This window comes from Marmota marmota, unplaced genomic scaffold (assembly GCF_001458135.2).
Source record: "Marmota marmota marmota unplaced genomic scaffold, marMar, whole genome shotgun sequence".
NCBI classification, from domain to species: Eukaryota; Metazoa; Chordata; class Mammalia; order Rodentia; family Sciuridae; genus Marmota; species Marmota marmota.
The window spans coordinates 7,696,848-7,715,915 of record NW_026000185.1 but is presented as its reverse complement, the minus strand read 5'-3'; the positions used below and the strand labels follow the sequence as shown (position 1 = coordinate 7,715,915).

At 54.9% G+C, this 19,068-nt stretch overlaps 2 protein-coding genes across 12 annotated transcripts in view; one reads left to right on the top strand and one right to left on the bottom strand.

Moving 5' to 3' along the window:
* Telo2 (telomere maintenance 2) overlaps positions 1 to 12,799 on the top strand; it is a 12,847-nt gene extending 48 nt beyond the window's left edge. The window contains exons 1-20 of the mRNA XM_015490969.2: positions 1 to 420; positions 1,157 to 1,434; positions 2,079 to 2,147; positions 2,601 to 2,748; positions 3,367 to 3,469; positions 5,321 to 5,389; positions 5,558 to 5,699; positions 5,775 to 5,911; positions 6,529 to 6,608; positions 6,765 to 6,866; positions 7,155 to 7,243; positions 7,397 to 7,494; positions 7,729 to 7,845; positions 8,071 to 8,142; positions 9,013 to 9,204; positions 9,658 to 9,749; positions 10,285 to 10,384; positions 10,675 to 10,739; positions 10,945 to 11,060; positions 12,355 to 12,799. The exon at positions 1 to 420 is cut by the window's left edge and continues 48 nt beyond it. Of these exons, the coding sequence (XP_015346455.1) occupies positions 86 to 420; positions 1,157 to 1,434; positions 2,079 to 2,147; positions 2,601 to 2,748; positions 3,367 to 3,469; positions 5,321 to 5,389; positions 5,558 to 5,699; positions 5,775 to 5,911; positions 6,529 to 6,608; positions 6,765 to 6,866; positions 7,155 to 7,243; positions 7,397 to 7,494; positions 7,729 to 7,845; positions 8,071 to 8,142; positions 9,013 to 9,204; positions 9,658 to 9,749; positions 10,285 to 10,384; positions 10,675 to 10,739; positions 10,945 to 11,060; positions 12,355 to 12,458 (2,508 nt within the window). The 5' untranslated portion in view covers positions 1 to 85 and the 3' untranslated portion in view covers positions 12,459 to 12,799. The remainder of the gene's footprint in view (positions 421 to 1,156; positions 1,435 to 2,078; positions 2,148 to 2,600; positions 2,749 to 3,366; positions 3,470 to 5,320; positions 5,390 to 5,557; positions 5,700 to 5,774; positions 5,912 to 6,528; positions 6,609 to 6,764; positions 6,867 to 7,154; positions 7,244 to 7,396; positions 7,495 to 7,728; positions 7,846 to 8,070; positions 8,143 to 9,012; positions 9,205 to 9,657; positions 9,750 to 10,284; positions 10,385 to 10,674; positions 10,740 to 10,944; positions 11,061 to 12,354) is intronic.
* A 114-nt stretch (positions 12,800 to 12,913) lies between these two features.
* Ift140 (intraflagellar transport 140) overlaps positions 12,914 to 19,068 on the bottom strand; it is a 74,887-nt gene continuing 68,732 nt past the window's right edge. For 8 of the 11 annotated variants that reach the window (XM_048789391.1, XM_048789400.1, XM_048789396.1 and 5 more), the window contains 5 exons: positions 17,879 to 18,085; positions 17,418 to 17,630; positions 17,174 to 17,340; positions 15,473 to 15,614; positions 12,914 to 13,590 (listed from right to left, as the gene is read on the bottom strand). In XM_048789391.1, coding sequence (XP_048645348.1) covers positions 13,396 to 13,590; positions 15,473 to 15,614; positions 17,174 to 17,340; positions 17,418 to 17,630; positions 17,879 to 18,085 — 924 coding nt within the window. In that variant the 3' untranslated portion in view covers positions 12,914 to 13,395. Of the gene's footprint in view, positions 13,591 to 15,472; positions 15,615 to 17,100; positions 17,341 to 17,417; positions 17,631 to 17,878; positions 18,086 to 19,068 lie in introns of those variants that run through there. The other 3 variants (XM_048789397.1, XM_048789399.1, XM_048789401.1) reach the window with 3 other exon arrangements.

Here is a 19,068-nt window from a genome sequence, read left to right as displayed (position 1 = left end):
CCCGCCGGTTGAGGCTGGGCCAGGCCGGGTGGCCGGTGCGCTCAGGGAGGGATCCCGCTGTCCCGGACGCCCGGCTGCCGGCAGCATGGAGCCCGCGCGCTCTGCGGTCGGACTCAGCGTCCGGGAAGCGGTGCACATCCTCCAGTCTTCTGAGGACGGTGGCCTCGTCCTCTCCGCCCTGGAGTCCCTGCAGCACTATCTGCGAGGAACCGGGGAGCCCGCGCTGCCGGGAGAGCAGGAGGAGTTCGCCGCCAAGCACTTCGCTGCCGTGCTGCGCTGTCTGGTCGGCAGGCTGAGCCCCCTCTGGCTGCAACTGTCGCCCTGCGACCGGCTGGAGCAGCTCTGGGACAGCTTCTTCCTGGAGGGCCCTGCTGACCAGGCCTTCCTAGTGCTGATGGAGGCCATCGAGGGCACTGCCGGGTGAGTGAGGCTGGGGGCTTGTGCAGCGGCCTGTGACTTGGAAGCACAGAAGGGCCTGGGGAATTGCAAACTGCAGGGTTCATCCTGGAAGGTGCCAGGGAGAGAACAGAGCCTGCGATCTGCTGAACCCCCTGGAACTGATAGTGACTGTGTTCTCTAAGATGGGGAGGACCTGCCGGCATCTCGACCTTGCAGGACGGCGGGAGGAGGGGTGTTCACATCACAGCAGGCCCCAGCCAGCTCCCCTAGGCAGTTAGCATTGCTGCTTCGTGGTCCCAGCCCTGCAGTGAGGCTTTCTGGGCACAGTGGCAGCTCTCAAGGCCTCTTGGGACATTTTCAGGTTTTCCAGGGAAGCACAGCTTTTTTGACACGTGCCTGCCATGGACCCCCCAGCCCCAGGCAGTTCCCATGTTCAGCATCAGATCACACACAGATCAGTCCTTGTGAGGACTCTGAGGAGTCTTTGAGAAGCTGGGTTTTTAGAAGTTGCTGTGATTAAAAGCATGAACTCTGTGAAAATCCACGCAGAGCAAGGGAGGAGGTGGTAGGGCCCAGCTGCACTCACCCCATTTGTATCTGATTCAGGAGTGGAGTACAAAGCGTGTTCTTTCAGCTTATGAGTTAAGACAAAATGTTACTGGAGCTGTTGGGACTACCTGTCTAAGGGGGGCTGTGGAGACTCCTTTGGCCCGGAGCAGGCTTAGGGGCTCTGCCCGATACACCTGTTCTTGTTCAGCCCCAGCTTCCGTCTGATGAAGATGGCACAGCTGCTGGCCAGGTTTCTGAGTGAGGGCAGGGTAGCGGCCCTGATGGAGGAGCAATGCCGGCCGCAGATGAAGCCTGGCTTTCCCCTGCTCCAGGAGACACTACTCAGCAAGGTGGTGAGCCTGCCTGACCACCTGGGCAACCATCTGCAGAAGGATAACCTGGTCCAGTTCTTCCCCCAGAACTACTTCCCACTGCTGGGTGAGGAGGCCGTGCGGGCGCTGCAGTCAGTGGTGGATTCTCTTCGAGGTGAGTGCTGTGTCTCCCTGCCCCTCTTCTCAGCTGTCATTCCCTCCTTCTCCATCCACTTCCCCTGCCAACTTGGGTTTGTCTCATATGCCTTTGGTGATGGCATTTCAGGCTCCCATGGCAAGGTGAAGGTGCTGGGAGGTCTTTGGGTCTGGAGGCAAGTGCTGCTGGTGGACTTGCTCATAGAGCACTAGGTATTATCCTGTGTGCTGTTTGGGGCTGGCTCTGCCTCTTCTGGGCCTCACAGGCATGGCTTCCAGTTTCAAGAGAAAGGAGTGTCTGGGGCAGTGTGATTCCATGGGTCAGTGGCCTGTAAGGCAAGGCCAGTGGGTGGATTTGCCTCTTCCTGCAGTATGGCCCCTCCCTTCTTATTTCTATCATGGGCTCACTCAGGCATGAGCTGCACCTCAGCTCAGCTTGTTTAACTCTGATTGCTTAACTCAATCTCCTTGTGGTGCTGAGTTCCCACTGTGGTTCACTGTCCTTCCATGTGCTCAGGCCCAACACCCTAAGTCCCCTGTGACCTGCACCCCTGTGGGACTCAGAGCCCAGGAGGAAGCTGGCACCCTCAAGTCTCTGCAGGTCTGTCCACCTGGTCAGGTATTGTGTGTGTTGTCCCATGACCTCCTTGCTTTCTCTCCCAGGTGGCCTACACTGTTCTGTCTCCTTTGTGTCTCGAGTCCTTGGGAAGGTGTGCATCCAGGGAAGACACAGTGAGTAGGGCCTGCCTTGGGGGAAGCAGCACCTGTCTCTCCCATTCAGCCCTTGGGAGAGGTTGAGAATCACTGCAAGCCCCTCAGCAGCAGTGGGAGCTGGTCCCAGCCTTCTTTGGGGTCTCTATGCTAGCCCTGGGTCCACAGAGGTTTGTCTTGGGGCTTAGTTGTGCTCTGGGGGGTTCCCTTGCTAGCCCTAGGTCCACTGAGGTTGGCTCTGGGGCTCAGTTGTGTTCTGGGGGGTCCCCTTGCTAGCCCTAGGTCCATTGAGGTTGGCTCTGGGGCTCAGTTGTGCTCTGGGGGGTCCCCTTGCAAGCCCTGGGTCCACTGAGGGCTTAGAGCTCTGGGGCTCAGTTGTGCTGGCTGGTGAGCCATGGTGCTGTGTACACTGGACCAGTGGTCCCCTGGCTGAGTGCAGCTCCTGAGGCTCATGTCCTCTCTGTGTCTCCTCAGAGGAGATCTTGGGCAGGTTGGTGCCCCAACTGACAGCACTCACCCAGGGCAGCTGCTTGTGGCAGCGGGTCTGCTGGCACCTAGTGGAGCAAGTGCCGGACGGGGCCATGGAGGCTGTGCTCACAGGGTTGGTGGAGGCCACTCCAGGGTAAGCAGCACAGCACTCTTTCCAGTCAGTGCATCTCTGGGGGTGGGGGGTGGGGAGTGGGCTTTGTGGCAGCTGCCATTCCCTGTGCTGCTTTTCCTGGTGGCCCTGCTGTAGCCGGTTGTCCTGTTGTACTCCCTGGGTGCGTTGGCTGGTGCTGCCTTAGTATTGCTGATTTAGGCTGGCCACTGGTTGTGCAAATGCACACACTGATGGTGCCCACCTTCATCATTGCCAGTGGATCCTCCACATGTGTCCACGGCTTAGTACAGAAGGTCTCCTGCCCGGTGGGTTCCCCAAGTCCACACGCTGGGGGAACCATAATCTCTGCTGAGGCAGCAGCTCTTTTCAGACTTAGAGATCCTGTTTCTTTCTCGTGAAAACAGTGTAGGTGTTCTCCCAAGCCCTATTGGACAGGAGGACTGTGTGAGAAGCAGCCCGCATACGTTTTTGACATTCAGGCCTGGAGGAGGAAAGTTAAGGACCCATTGAGGTTATCCGAGGCCCACAGTGAGCAAGTGGCAGGGCCAGGCTGTTGGTGCCATCAGAGGGTATGCTTTCCCAGCCTGCCACCCGCCTCCTAGGCACTCATGACTGGCTTCTTCTGACCCTGCCTTATAGGCCTGAGGTCCTGTCACGACTACTGGGGAATCTGGTGGTGAAGAATAAGAAAGCCCAGTTTGTGATGACCCGGAAGCTTCTGTTCATGCAGTATCGGTGCACGGTGAGAATGTAGGGCAGGGCTTGGGCTGAAGGCCACCCTTGGTTACAAGAAGAATCACTATTAAAAGTGGAGGCTGACTCAGTGGAAGAATGTGTACCCAGCATGCACAAAGCCCTGGATTTGATTCCCAGCCACAGAAAACAGGTAGAGCAGTCACCTAGGAATTGTCAGTGAAGCAGCAGCACTGCCCTGCCCAGCTGCAGGCCCTGCTGCAGCAACACCGAGCAAGCCCAAGGGGGTTAGTGCCTTGGGACTTGGTTGCTGAGTGCTTCCCAGACATGGTGCAGCTGTCTCTGTGGCCTGGAGTGTAGGCTGTGACTGGAGGGCTGTGGTGGTTGGGCAGGGGAGAGCAAGAGCAGATGTCTTGGCCTGAGGAGGGACCAGCAGTGCATTGATGCCCACAGTGTGCCCAGCTCTGTCCCAGGTGGACAGAAGAGCCGTAGTCTCTCCTTGAGGAACTCACGTTATAGGCAGGGAGACAGTGCTACCTGCATAAACCATGGTATATAATTCATAGCATGGCACATTTGGCACTGTGGGACCTAGGGGGCAGCCTCAGTGCTGCAGGGCTCTGCAAAGACCTCTCTGAGGGGATCTGGCAGGTGCAGAGCCATGGTCCTGATAGAGGTCTGGCCAGGAGGATTGTGTGGCTGGCTTCTGAACACTGGTCCCAGCAAGCCGGCTGGCAGTGGGCCCTGTGCCCCAGAGAGCAGGAGGTGTGGCAAGGGTGGGCTGCTTCAGGTTGGGGTGGGCAGCTGAGGTTTAAGCAGAGGCATCCAGACCTGACTGTGTTACCCAGACCCACCCTGGCCTCTGTGCAGAGGATGGGTGGGGGCCAAAGTGGAGGTAGAGCCAACTCGCCCTGGGTGCTTGGGGGTGAAGCAGGCAGGAGTTCTTCAGAGCTCTAAGGATGACGCAGGTTCAGCAGCCTGGATCAGGAGGCCTGGCAGCCTCTTGAACCCTGGCTTCATGCCCTTGGTGGGGTTCAGAGAGGCAGGCGGACAGTGCAGTCCAGGCAGACAGAGAGCCAGAGATGGCCCCCAATCCCTGTGCTATAGGGCATTTGAGGCCCCCAGAATATAGCCAACCAATGGGATAAACCCAAGTACTGGCGTGAACATCTGGCAGTCATTCCGGGTGATGGGGCTGCTGGACCAGAAATGAGTAGCAATAGAGAATAACGGTGCTACAGCATAGTGCTAGATAAAGTGACCCAAGCCCCACCCAACAAACATGATGGCACCACCAGCTGCCGTGAAGCATGCCTATGAGCTCAGCTACTTGGGAAACTGAGGCAGGAGGATCACAAGTTTAAAGCCAGCCTGGCCGACTTAGTGAGGCCCTGTCTCAAAATAAAAAATAAAAGGACTAGAGATGTAGCTCAGCAAGAGACCTTTCAAAAGGAAAGAAAACAAAGAACAAAGAGAAAGCTGAACAGCAGAGCAGGCAGTGCTGAGGTGGAAGGTGCACCTGGGCTGAGCAGAAAAATCCAGGACCTTTGAAATGTAGCAGCTTGATGGTGACTGGTTTTCAAACATGGATGAGATAGAAAATTTCCTTAGAAAAGTGTATGTGCCCAAGCTGACGAGTGCTGCTCTGGGGTATGGCCTAGCAGGAGAGCACTTTCCTAGAGTGCTTGAAGCCCTGGGTTTGATTTCCAGCACTGAGGAAAAAACAAAAACAAAACTGACAAATGCAGAAGCAGAGGGTACTGAGGAGTAGTAGGAGGTGGAGGGCGGCACTTACCAGACTAGTCCTCAGCCTGGACTCCTGGGCATGACACGCTCACCCTCAGGAGCCTCATGCAGGAGGGCAGCCTCTGCCTCATTAAGGACACCACTCTTGTTGTAGACACCCATGCTGCAGAGCCTGCTGGGGTACCTGGCCATGGACAGCCAGCGGCGTCCACTCCTCATACAGGTAAGTGCTACCTGCCTCTGACCCTGTGGTGACCCCAAGAGAAGGGAAGGCTGGGGGTCCCAACTTTGCTCCTGTTGGAGCCTTTGGGGTGGCTGTGGACACCAGCACACGTGATCCTGGGCCATGGCAGAACTGCTGCCTGACAGGCTGGTGCCGTGCTGCGTGCAGGCGCTAAAGGAGCTGCTGGAGACCTGGGGCAGCAGCAGTGCTGTCCGACACACGCCCCTGGCTCAGCAGCGCTACGTCAGCATGGCGGTGCTCATCTGCCTGGCACACCTTGGGGAGCCAGAGCTGCGGGACAGCCGGGAAGGTGAGCAGGTGGTGAGGGCACACCCCCACCCCAGGCATGTGAGAACCCCTCAGGATGCATGTTTGGTGCTTCCAGAGTTGCTGGCCAGCATGATGGCAGGTGTGAAGTGCCGCCTGGACAGCAGCCTGCCTGCCGTGCGCCGCCTAGGCATGATCGTGGCCGAGGTCATCAGCACCCGGATCCACCCTGAGGGGCCTCCATTGAGATTCCAGGTGAACAGGCTCCAGATCTCCCTGTTACTCCAGCTCAGTATGTACCTCCCCTCCTGGGGCCCAGGCCCATGGAGTGTCCCACATTGGCTACACTGAGGGCTGAGGCCTAGGAGTGGTGGGTGTCAACCTCAGCTCCTGGTGATCACAAGGATCAGGGCTGAACGCACCAGCACATGTTCCTCAGGACACAATCCCTGGAGGTGGAACTCCAGAGAGGTTGGGGTGAGGGAAGCTGTTGCCCTGGGGCTGGTCTGCCACAGGCTGCTCTGGGCAGGCAGAACAGTGACTGGCCTCTCTGCTGCCTGCTTCCTGGTGTGAATGCCACTTGTGTGGCCAGCATGTTTCTCTGACTGCTGGGCCCTGCCTGGCCTTATTGCAGACATCCCCTCCTCCTTGGGACGTCTTCAGGGGATCAGCCTCCTGCAGAGCCCCAGCTCCTTCATGAGGAAGTGACTCTGTAGCCTTGGCACACTTGGAATTTGCTGTAGAAAAGGACAGGCTACTAAACAGGATCCAGACGTTTTTAGAGGAGGCCTGGCTCCAACTGTGTCTGACTGCAGTGAAGTGGTGTCTGAAGCCTGGTGGGTGTCAATGACTGGTATGTTTTGTATTTACAGTATGAAGACGATGAGCTGAGCCGTGAGATGCTGGCCTTGGCTACTCCCCGGCCTGCGGGAGACAGCCCCTTGGAGGCAAGGTGAGGGTCTTCACATCCCTCATCCCCACCCTGTGTGTGTGCACACCTTGTCATTCTGGATTCCATTCACAGGACAGGAGTTAGGGAAGCAGTGGGTGGAGGTGCTGGGAGTGTCCCCACAGGCAATCCTGAATGCTTGTTCCTCTTGCTTCCCAGAGGCTCATCACTGGATCCAGTTGTGGCAGAGACCCCTGCAGAGACCATGAAGGGTAGTGTGCCCCCAGCTCAGCTGCAGGGCTCTGACTCGGAGCTGGACAGGTAGGGCTGGGCTTCTGTGATTGAGGGGTGGCACTGGCTGCACAGCAGAGCTGAGCTGTGCAGGTCACCAGCACAGTGGGGTGCACGCTGTGGGGTGGCTGTGCCAACCCCCAATGCCTCCTTCTGGTCTGCAGCAGTGCTGTGACTTTTCAAGGCTCTGGGGACTTGGGGAGTGAATTTCAGCATTTTCAGGACTTGCCCTTGAGGAGGGGTACATAAGTGGCACCGGAGTCCAAGTTTTCTCACTGAGAGTGGGCAGTTCCATTGTCTATCTTGTCTCATTTACAGTGACGATGATTTCATCCCCTACGACATGTCAGGGGACAAAGAGCTGAAGAGCAGCAAGGCACCTCAGTATGTGCGGGACTGCATGGAAGGTGAGCCTTGGTGGGGTCACACTGCAGGTCTCACCTCACAGCTATTTCCTCTGAGGTCGTCCCACCCTGCTCCGACACGCTGGGTCCATCAACTAGCTGCCCCTTGTTCAGGGTTGGGGCTGAGATGACTGAGGCCTTCTGTGTTCTGTGTAGCACTGACCACATTTGAGGATAAGGATATGGAGCGCTGGGAAGCTGCCCTGAAGGCCCTGGAAGGCCTAGTCCGCAGGAACCCTGAGGCCACACGGGAGGTGAGCAAGAAGAGGGTGTTAGAGCAAAGGGGGAGGTTGCTAAGTACTCTGGTGGCAGGTCCCCTACGATGGCAGCTCTTCTTGTGCCATCTGCATTCTGGGTCATGGAGAGTGGGGACATCTTGCTGGCTGCTGCATGTCTCCAGGAGACCTGGAGCCTCTGCTAGGTGGGCAGCAGGTGGGTGGCCCAGGCTCTGAGGTGCATGTAACATACTGACTGCAGCCCTCATGTAGGTGAGTGTGGAGCTGGCCAGGGTACTGTTGCACCTGGAGGAGAGGACCTGTGTGGCGGGATTTGAGGAACTGCGCCAGAGAGCCCTGGTGGCTGTTACAGTCACAGACCCGGCCCAGGTAAGTCCCAGTGTGGGTGGCCCCACAGTGGGGAGCACTCTGACAGCTCTCTTTACTAGGTTGGGTGTGGTGTCTAGAGGGTGTGCCCTGTGGCCTGGTCCTCAGTGGCCTCTCTGCCTGGCTCAGGCAGTTGAGTAACTGACCTCGTGCAGGGTTGACTGGTGCCTGGAAAGTGTGTCTATGGCCTGGGCCTGGCCCTCATTGGCCTCTCTCTGCATGGCTTAGGTAGCTGAGCACCTGACCTCACAGTTCTATGCCCTGAACTACAGCCTCCGGCAGCGCATGGACATCCTGGATGTGAGTGCCTCTAGACCCCTCTCCCTGTAGTCAGTTCCAAGCTGCCCTACTGTGGGGAGGTGAAAACCTATGTGGACAGTGACTAAAGCCTCCCCAAGTCACTTTGTTGACCTGAACGGGCCAGGTGACTTCTGTCTGCTGTTTGAGTGTAGCCAAGTATGCAGGTTCACCACTGTTGGGACCAGGAGCTCTGGCAGCTGAGTTCCTTTGTTTTAAATAACAAAATGTACCACTTAAATATAAACAAAATGTGGCGTCCCCATGGCTGAGGATCATCCAACTATGAAAAAGAATGAACCAGTGCATGAGACGTGTGGGAGGAGCTCGATGCCTGCTAGGCCCTTGGCGAAGGACCGCCTGTGGCAGGACTGCCAGGAATGGTGGCCTCAGAGCAGGGCTGGGCTCCTAGTGCTTAGTGAGGAGCATGGTCTCTTAACACCATAGAATAGCCGAGAGATGACTACGCAGGCAGCGTGGGCCGTCACCCTCATCCCGAGGCTCTGCCTGTTGTGGGTGTTACATATATGCAGTAGCAGCGAGTCTGCTCTCCTGAGACTGGCTCGCTTGCTGAGGATGCTTTTGGTCATTCTTTAAGGCTGCCTTCTCCAGAGGAGTGGCTCTGTATGGAGTCCGGGGAGCCTCAGGGAGAGGTGGTGGTTGGGTTGGGTGTGCCCCACCTTCTTGCCTGCCCTCCCAGCAAGGCGCAGAGACCCACTAGCACTGGAGATGACTTTCTCTGTGACTTCCAGAACACCTGCCTTGTCAAAAGGCTGCTGGGTGCTGTTGCTGGTCTGGGGCTCTGTGGGGCTTGGTTTAAAGACTGTCCTTCCCAAGAGCCACAGCACTCCCCTGGTTGCTCCTCTCCTCTAGGTCCTGACTCTGGCTGCCCAGGAGCTGTCTCGGCCAGGGCGCCTTGGGCGGTCTCCCCAACACAGTTCCCTGGGTCCCGGCACCCAGTGCTCACCAGCACTGACTGCCTCTCAGTTTGGCAGTGTCATGGTTCCTGACTGGAGGGTGGTGGTAGAAAATCGGATCAGAAGCAAGACCCGGCACTTCTCCAAGGTCAGTTAGGGCTTTAGTCAGGTCCTTATAGGGAAAGGGCACTCTGGATGGTAGGATAAGCAATTACATTCCTCCAGTGTTATCTGTGCCAAGGGGGTGGCAGGAGCCTAGGGCAGGGATGGCACCAACACTGGTGCTCCTTTAAGTGAGTTTATGGTACAGATCAAAGGTAGTCAGACCAGTGTGGATTTAACACGTGAATACAAATGCAGAAGTGAGAAGTCCTAGAGTCCCGAGGGGTTTTCACCCAGGGTTGGCCCTGCTTTCCCTGGGATGTCTGGTGATGAGAAACTGTCATGGGGTGGTAGGGGTGGAGGCCGGGAAGCTTACATCCCAGCGCCCAAGGGTTGCTGTACCATGAGGCCTGTCCAGCTCTGAATGTATTGCACACAGGGTTGGGACATGAGGCCAGGCACCTCATGCAGGTTGGGGTGTTGTGCTTGTGTTTGACAGGGCTCTCCCTGGCAGGAGCCAGCAGGTGGCCCCAATGAATTCGCCTCCGTGGCTGGCTGTTTCTTTTTCCCCCTCATTCATCATTTTGACAGGTGAGTGGATTTATGCAGTCTGGACACACTCACTGGCTGGAGAAAGCATCACAGCATGGGGCCTGAGTGGGACTTTGGGCAGGAACATGTTTGGTTGTTCTTAAGTTAATGTGAAGTTTTCTGGAAGCGTCCCTCTGCCATTAAGCTTTGCAGTGTGTCAGTCACTGTTGTGTCCGACTACTCCTGGTCTCAGGGTTATGGATGGACTGGTAGTGCCCTGCATGCTCTCCACCCCGACTGCCACTTGCTCACCTCCTTCTGCCTTGGCCAGCCCTGAGCTCCCACCCACCATCAGGTGTGGCCCTCAGGCAAGAGTGGAGAAGCTGTGCTTCTTTCTCACTGAGCCCAGCATATGTGCTGGGCATCTGGGAACACCTTCTCCCTGGCTCTACTGGAGCCTCGTGGGGTTAGGTGGTGACTAGAGCAAGAAGGCTCTGCAGAACCTTTGGACCCAGGCTCTCCCTCTGTATCCCTGGGGCTAGACAGCCAGCCTTGAGGTGCCATGGCTCTGCCACTACTAAATTCTGTGTTGCAGGCCTCTAGTGACCTTTGACCTTTTGGGAGATGACCAGTTGGTTCTTGGAAGACTGACCCATACTTTGGGGGCCTTGATGTATCTGGCAGTCAACACCACAGTGAGTTGGAAAGTGGGAATTTCAGGTCCTGCCACATCTCGTTCACTGCTGCAGAGTGTGGGCTTCACCCAAGTGTTCGCATTGATGGCATGTGTGGCCCTACCTGTGGGAGGGGGTGATGGCCACGGTCATGGGCCTGGAGCACTGCATACCTGACATTCTCCCTTTACCATGGCCCTGAGGACAGGCCTATGTGAAGCTGCACAGGGGCATCAGATATGTGTCTTTTGGGTGCTGGGTAAGGGGAGTGGCAAGCTGAACATGGTACCCATACTTCTGCTGGTTTTCAGGTGGCTGTACGCATGGGTAAGGCCCTGCTGGAATTTGTGTGGGCCCTTCGCTTCCATGTGGACACGTGAGTGGGCTGCGGGCTGCGGGCGTGGAGTCTCTGGCAGCAAGGTGTGGGCTATGCGGTGGGAGGTAGCCTGACCAGGCCCAATGCTCAGTGTTGCAGATTGATCTGCTGGACTCAGGGAAGTGTCCCTGCAGTTCTGGCAGTGCTGTTTAGGGGCTCTGGCCACATAGTTGCACCTCACCTTCTCTAACTTCTTGCTTGGTAGCTACGTGCGCCGGGGCTTGCTTTCTGCGGTCTCTTCTGTCTTCCTCAGCGTGCCTGCAGAGCGATTACTAGAGGACCTGCCAGATGAGCTGCTGGAAACCAGGTCCTGGCTGGCAGGTGAGTAGCCCTGGCTGTAGCGGCCAAGCAGGCAGGACATCTGGGCATGTGAGAAGGTTAGCTTAAGAGTGGGCATGTCCCTCCCTGTTGTGTTGAGAAATATGGTTAACCTAGCATGGGGCAAAAGGGGGAGAGGACAGTCATGGCTGTGGTTGCTTTGGGGAATCCACTGAGGTTCCTGATAGAAGGCTATGCAGGTAGTGGAAGTGCTGGGAGCCTGCACCCAGACTTAAGAGGTGCAGTGTCTGCCGTACTTTGTCCCCTCCTCCCAGCTCCAGACACTGAACACCCCCCAGGCTCCTGAGCTGGACCCATGGACAGGCCCTCCAGCTGCCCTGGGATGCTCTGTGATGTCTTTTTCTTTCCATTTGACCCCAATACAGGGTCCAGCTGAGGCTCCCACGTGACTCATAGCTGCCCTGCCTCTTGGGCTTCTGGCTGGGCATCTTCTGTTGCTGTGCTTTTCCTGCTGAAGCCATGTGGCTTGTGGAAGGCCCCACTCATTAGGCCCAAGTTCCACCTGCTTGTCAGGCATCTGGGCCAGGCAGGGGCAGGGTCTTTACATGCTGCAGGTGCCCCAGGTGGGCAACTCTAGGCAGGATCATTGTAGGAAGACTGCCTTCCCATTGGTGATAGCGAGGACTTTATTGGTGTCTGTTCCATCCTAGCTGTGGGCTTCTTCCCTGCCTAGCTCCTGCCATGGCAGGAATGGGCATTGTCCACAGGAAGTGGAACAGATGAATCATTGGGTGCCAGGAAGAGCCAAGAGCAGGCTTGGTGGCTGTGGAGAGGGTCAGCCATCATTTGACCTCTCCCCAGCACCTGGGCTTGGGGTGCCAGGTCCCAGGAGCACAGCTTACCACCAGAGCTTGTGTCTCAGAGAAGCAGAGGGCTTTATCTCCCTTGAAGGGAAGTGAGGGATGCCCAGAGCCTCTGCCTCCTTTGTCCTTGTCTACCTGTGGCCTTTGGGAAAGTCCCAGGCTTCTATTCAGGACCTGGCTCCTCTCTCTGTGTCAGTCCTGGTGGGGTGGAAGCACCAGCTATGTCTCCTCACATGCAGTCTGGAAGAACTGCAGGAGCTCAGGGCTCATCTCCTCAGGCTGGTTTTAACCCAGGTTGGTGCTCAGGATAGCTGAGCTATGTGACTGGACTGTGGCCTGGATCCCTCCCTCCCAGTGGAGGTGTCTCCATCACCTGTCCCACGGTAGAGAGCCCTTTGCCAGGTGAGTGAGGTAGGTTGTTGGAACAGGAATGACTGGCCCTGCAATGTACTTGTGTTGTTTTTACCTGGCAGATGTGGCTGAGAAGGATGTTGATGAGAACTGCAGGGAGCTGGCCGTGAGAGCGCTGCTGCTTCTGGAACGACTCAGAGACAGACTCCTCTCCCTTCCCTCCTAGTCCCTGATGGACCCTAGGCATTCCTGCTGGGTGGGAGGAAGGCTTCAACAAGTGGACCCATGTAACACCTGAGTTTGCAGTTTGACCAGGTCTGGAGGGCCATCCGGTCCCAGTGTGTGCATGTAGGAAGGGTGTGTTCAGCTAAAAATATGGAGGGCCTCGCCCTGGCCCCCACAGGCAGAGCAACCCAAGTGCTGGCCTGCAGCTCCCAGTGGGCCCTGTGGTCAGGGAACGCCAGAAGCAGGAAGGAAGCAGCTGCTCAGAGCCCAGTAGCAGAGCAGGCTTGGCCCTTGGCCCTGTGGCTCAGTGCTGTCCCAGGAGAATAAATAGGGCAGGAGGTATCACAAGTCTTCCTTTGTGGTTTTCAGTGAGCAGGGACTTCAATTCCTAGAGGACTGTGAGATGCAGCCATGAAAATGGAGTGCAGTGTGAGGCAAAGGGGGGTGGAAGGGGCCTCTGAGAAAGTAGGCTTTATTGGAGTTGTAGGAGTGTCAACATCTGTTGGTAGGTGTGATGGTCAGGACTCGGCCCTGGCCACAGTGGTCCCTGCTGAACCATCCTGGAGCCATCTGGGTGTGGGTGAGATTAGCAGTGATAGGCATCTCTTAAGACCCAGGTGCAGCCTCAGTGCACCAAGTTCTACAAGTTCCTTCCACTCCACAACTGGTAGTTGGGAGAACCTGGGAAAGCTGAATCCACTGAATCCAGCTCCTTTAAAAGGAATTAAACCAAAACACCACGGAAGCTGCCAAGTGCCCTGAGGCAGGAACGCTGAGGGAAGGCTTAGGGATACAGGCAGTCCTCTGCACACTGTGGGCTGGGCCCTGCTTACTTGTTATGTTATGAACATGTTTTTTTTTCCCCTACAAAAAAGAGATGACTAGAGACTGGAAATTCCAGAAGCAGATCTCAGCAGCAGGACAATGGCCAAGGCCCATCAGGGGCCATTCTCTACCTCCTCTATCACCTCATCATGGTCCTCGATGCTGTTGTGGCGGATCCGCTCAGGCACCACGCGTGTCAGAGGGAGGCCCAGGCCCTGATGCACGGCATCTACTGTCTGCTGGTCCACGTAGTAGGACATGTTGGCAGAAGGAAGTCTCTTGCGCATCTCCTCGAGGTACCTGTAGGCCTAGGGCAGAGGGAACAGCTGTTACTTAAAGGCCCAGTGGACACCTCAGCATATGAGAGCCAAGGGAGCCATCTTGTCTGTTCACTGTAATAAGGTCACCTCAACATGAAGTACCCACTCTGTCCCAGGGGTTGTAAGCAGGGAAGCATGTGTTTTGAGGTTTCTGGTATTTACAAGGGGACATGTGTCCCAGGGCAAGGTATGTTTCAGGCTGTGGCCAGTATGAACAACTGAAAACCAGAACCCCAGAGAGTCCTCTGGCAACCCAGAGCAAGAATGTGGTCCAAGTTCCAGAATTGTATTCCCTCTAAAACTGTTCCCTGGATGGTGGTGGACCTGCTGCAGGAGGGTGGATTCCATTTCCGTCTACTGTAGCACATGTACTTGCTGGAATGCAGGGCAGGCATTGTTTATTTCAGCTGAGTGTAAGATTTATCCCAATTCTATCACATCTCCTGTGTGAATGGTCCTTGATCCTAGGCCTGTAAACTGGAAATGTCAATGGGTTTCCTGTGTGATTTCATCTGGTCTTGCCAGGGGGACATGTGGAAGGGCACAGTGGTGACACTCATGATGGAGCTCCAGGGCCAAGGCAGGATGGGCCTTAGCCTCCTCAGAGCACTATGCTTAAGGCCTCTTCATCCTCAGGGGGGGACACATACAAATGGGGGAGGATATATGGGGCTTTATGCTGCTTCTAGGGCTCACTCCCATGGGGCACATGAATTCAGAATGTGACCAAAATTTTTAGCAGCTTTTAAATTGTTAATGAGAAATAACAATTTGATCTTAGTATTTAAGGCTTAAAGATGGTGAAATACTTGGAACAATTTTATTTTGGATAGATAAAGCTAGTAAGCACAGAGAAGAATATGAAGATCATGTAAGTAAAGGTAAAATATGCTTTCTGGAAGGGTCACTGACACTCTCATGCAATCAGCCTTTATGCAGAGAACTTGCTAGGGGTGGAAGGCAGCCCAGTGCAATGGAAGAGTGTTCTCCTGGGTGTTCACAAACCACCTTACATACATCAGGACCCATGCTGGGTGTGTGGGACAAGGTGAGTGGGGCGGGAGTAGAGCCTGGCCACAGCAGGACTCAACCAACACAAGAGGAGGGAAGAGTGAGGAGCTGAAAGACCCTGGAGTAGAGGTTACACAGCCAGGTCCAGTGGGTGTGCTTATTCAGTTGAAGATTAGACTGTTGTTGGGATGAAAATAATGTCTGAGATGAAAAGTTTAGGTGGGATTAACATTGGTGGACATGACAGAAGGAGAGATGATGAAGCCGGAGCAATAGCAACTTCCCAGAATGAAACACGGAAAATACTGGGGGGTGAGTGGACAGAAGAGTGAGTAGAGCCAGAGGACAGTAGGCCCAAGTGGCTAGAGCAGAGGAGAGAAGGAACAGAACCTTCAGTCTGGGAGGAGACTTACAAAAAGGTGTGTTTGATAAAGGAAATGTATCTAGAAGACAAAGAAGGTGACCCAACAATAAGAAGGCAAGAACCAAGTACAGTGACCACAAACTGAGAAGTACATGAGAAGATGCCCAGCATGGCTGAGTGAGGACCAATGACAAGTTGTGGTCAACACTTGCTGGTTCACATGTGGGTGTGTTGTTGACAACTTCCTCAAGAATGAACAAAGTGAGCTGGGCCCAATGATGCACACCTCTGATCCAGGTACTTGGAAGGCTGAGGCAGGAGGATCACAAGTTCAAGGCCAGTCTCAAAAAATAGAAGGGCTGAGGATGTTACCTAGTGGTAGGATGCTTGCACAGCATGTGCAAGGCCCTGGGTTACAATTCTCATCTTGTGAGCTGAGGCAGTGCTCAGTGGTAGAGTGTGTACCTAAAGTGCACAAGGCCCTGGGTGCCTCACCATCTGGAACTCCTCCCTCTGCACGTAGTGTTCCACCAGGAAGCTGCAGACGTCCCCAATGCGGACAGTGCTGTCTAGGTCGGGCTCCTCCAGGAGCAGCTCACACTGCCTGATGGACTCCTGGGGGTCCTCTGTGTAAGTCCTGCCCAGAGAAAGGGGATGCCTGAGTCCTGAACCCAGAATCTGCTGTGTGCCAGGGGGCAGTTCAGTATATGTCCTATAGCAGTAGCTCTGGGAATGGTGGGGGGCAAATTTTTTGTGAAGGTAATTTCTGTGAATTAAGCTCATTAATTCCTTAAGTTGTTCATACGTTCAGCACTCCCTGCTCACAAGTTGTGTGGTGTCCTATGCTTGGACACCAAGATCAGGGGCTTGTAATCCTCTTGCTGCCCTAGAATCTAGAGGGGACAGAAGCTTCTAGGCTACAACTGATGTGGGGGTTGCTTAGTGTCACATGGAAGGGGGGTGGCGAGGGATGTGCCACCTTGCCCAAGGCAGAAGGGCTGGCTTAAACACAGGTTGGCACATGTGACCAGCACAGAATCTGTGGCAGAGACCAGGGAGGGGACCTGGCAGGATGTAACCTGGTTCTGCAGCCATTAGGGTCCAGGATCCCTCCAGCCATGCTGACTGTCCTGGTGTGCCACTATGGACAGCTGAGCCCTAACAGGCTACTCCTACCCCCTATTCATTTCCTCTTCATTCATACATACCCCGTCCTGTGGCTAAGACTACATCTTACCCATCCTTCACTCCTGACCCCTGCAGCCCAGGTTGGGAGACCTAGATCATAAGGCCACACAGGCAGCAACCTCCAAGGAGTCTGCTTAGTCCAGCATTGTTTAATAGTGCGGGCAAAAGCTGAGCCCTGGGAACACACAGATGTTTGTTTACATGGTGGCAGAGTGAGTCTGAAAAGTTCGAAAATTACCTACCAAGAGATAAAAACTAAGGCGATCCACCAAATACTTAGACCCTATGTGCTGCCTGCCTGGGCCTCCTCTCCACATGACGGGACTACCTTGTGCAGCACAACAGCCCCTCCCTCAGCATAACCCCACCAGGGTGGCTGCACTCCCTGACCAGGGCTCCCTCGACACACCTTTTCTTGACCAGACCAGACCTGTGTGTCTAGGGATTAAACCCAAGGATACTTAACCATGGGGTGCTTAGTCTTACTAAGTTGCTGATTCTCCTGCCTCAGCCTCCCAAGCTGCTGGGATTACAGGCGTGGCCACTGTGCCCAGCTCTGATGGTTTTTGGAGCAGCCTTCCCAAGGTAGTGCCCAGCTCTGAGGGGGCCTCCTAGAGGAGCTCAGAGGAACTCCTCTAAGAGTATCTATCAGAAACAAAAGCTTGGTCTGGTCTGATCTCTTGCAGTCAGTCAAAACTCTCCCTGTAAAGGTGGTAGGCAAGTCATGGGTTGCAGCTGGGTGTGCTGGTGCATGCCTGGAATCCCAGTGGCTTAGGAGGCTGAGGCAGGAGGAGTGCAAATCCAAGGCCAGCCTCAACAACTTAGCAAAACCCTGTCTCAAAAATAAAAAGGCTTGGGGATGTGGCTCAGTGGTTGAGTGCCTCTGGGTTCAATCACTGGTATTAAAAAAAAAAAAAAAGTCATGGGGTACAAACCAAGAGCACATGGCACATGAGGGTTCAGGGCCAGCTGTCTGTGTTTCCTGCCCCATTTCCTGTGGGGACACACCTGCGGGCCTGGGTGAACCTCTTCACCAATGCCATCTTGCTCTGCAGCTGGGCCAACTTGGTCTCCTGGTCCAGGGGGCTCTTGGCCTTGGCCTTGGATAGGCACTTGTAGGCCTCAGTCAGTGCCCCGTGGGCCTTCTCGTAGTTCTGGTACTCATCAATCTCCACCTGCATGAGGAGCTGTGTCAGGACCAGGGGCTCCCCAACCCTCCCTAAACCTGTGGGGATCCCGGGAGGATCTGTACCTGGGCACAGGCATCATAGAAGCCAGCTAGGAGGTCCAGGGCCCGCCCCTTTGTATAGAAGCTGATGATATTCTTCATGATCTCCGGCTCCTTCCGCCAGTCCAGGGACTGCAGGTAGTTGGCAGCCATGATGTAGATTTCCTTCTGCCTGGAGACGCCTGCAAAGAACACGATCTTCTCCGTGTCTCCAGACTTTAGCAGTGCTCTCATGGCCTAGGCAGAGTAAGACCAGGGTTCGGGTGATTGGGGCTGGCTGAAAACGCTCTGGGCAGGCGGTTTCCGTTCGCTGCTAACCAGAGGATGAGCTTCGTGTTGGACGTGGGACAGGTAATAGGCCTTACATATCATGGTCCCCAAAGGACTCCTTCAAAGCCCTGGCCAGAAAAGCTCATCCCCTGCTCGGAAAAACCAGAGAATGGAGAACCATGCCAAAGGCACAGCAGTGGCCCAGCTGGCCTCACCTTCAGCTTGCTCCCGGCCTGTGTGTACTTCTTGGTGGCCAGGTGGTAGTTGCCCTGACGCATGCAGCAGTTGGCTATCTGCTCCAGCAGCTCACGCCGGGACTCCTCAGACAGGTCCTTAGAGTCCTTGGACACAGTCATCTTCTCAGCCATCTCTTCAGTGATGATCATATTCTGTTCTAGGCACAGCTGCAGAGCCTCATGATACTGTGAGAGCGCCAAAGAAATAAGGGGCTGTTACCTGGAGCTGCTGAGGAGGCCCGAGGGCCTGGGTGGCCCTCACATCTATCACTCTTAGAGGAAGCCAGGCCCTGTGACTCCACAGTGACCACTGTCTGCAGCTGAGGGATAAGAGGAAGGGACAAGGGTACTTCAAACACATCAACCTAAAGGACATAGGCTTACTCATGTTATTTTCTCTCATGCTATTAACATTCTAGAGCTTTCTGAAAATATGCTGTTTCATTGAAATATTTGATATGGGAGAAAAAGAAATAATTATTTTCTTTTTTGGTACTGGGGATTGAACCCAGGGGCACCTAACCACTGAGCCACACCCCCAGTCCTTCTTTATATTTTATTTAGAGACAGGGTCTCACTGAGTTGCTTGGGGCCTTACTAAGTTGATGAGGCTGGCTTTGAACTCATGATCCTACCTCCTCAATCCCCAGAGCTGCTGGGGTCTCAGGCATGTGCTACTGTGCCCAGCTATAATTTATTTTTTTCCTTGGTACTGGGGGCTGAACCCAGGGTTAGGGATAATTCTTTCTTCTTTTTTGGTACTGGGGACTGAACTTAGGGGCACTTAAGTGCTGAGCTAAGTCTCCGGCCATTTTTATTTTTGAGACTGTGTTACTAAGTTGCTGAGGTTAGTCTTGAATGATTCTCTTGTCTCAGCCTCCCAAGTCCTATGCCCAGCTGGTTTTTGGGTTTTCTAAAACTCCCCCTGATCTGGATGCTTGTTCATGTACAAGACCCCAATCCTTTTAGATCTCACGTGGTATCTTTTATAATCTGGAAGCTTCAATTGCCTCTTATTAGTCTTATTTTCCAGATTTCACTGGTTATTTTGACTTGTCCAAGTTTTCGCTGTGAGGCTTGCAGAGTCAACTTCTGTAGTTAGGAAACCCTCTGGCCCCCCCTTGGGGCTGCAGCACTTGCAGACTTCCTCAAGAAAGATCTCCACATGG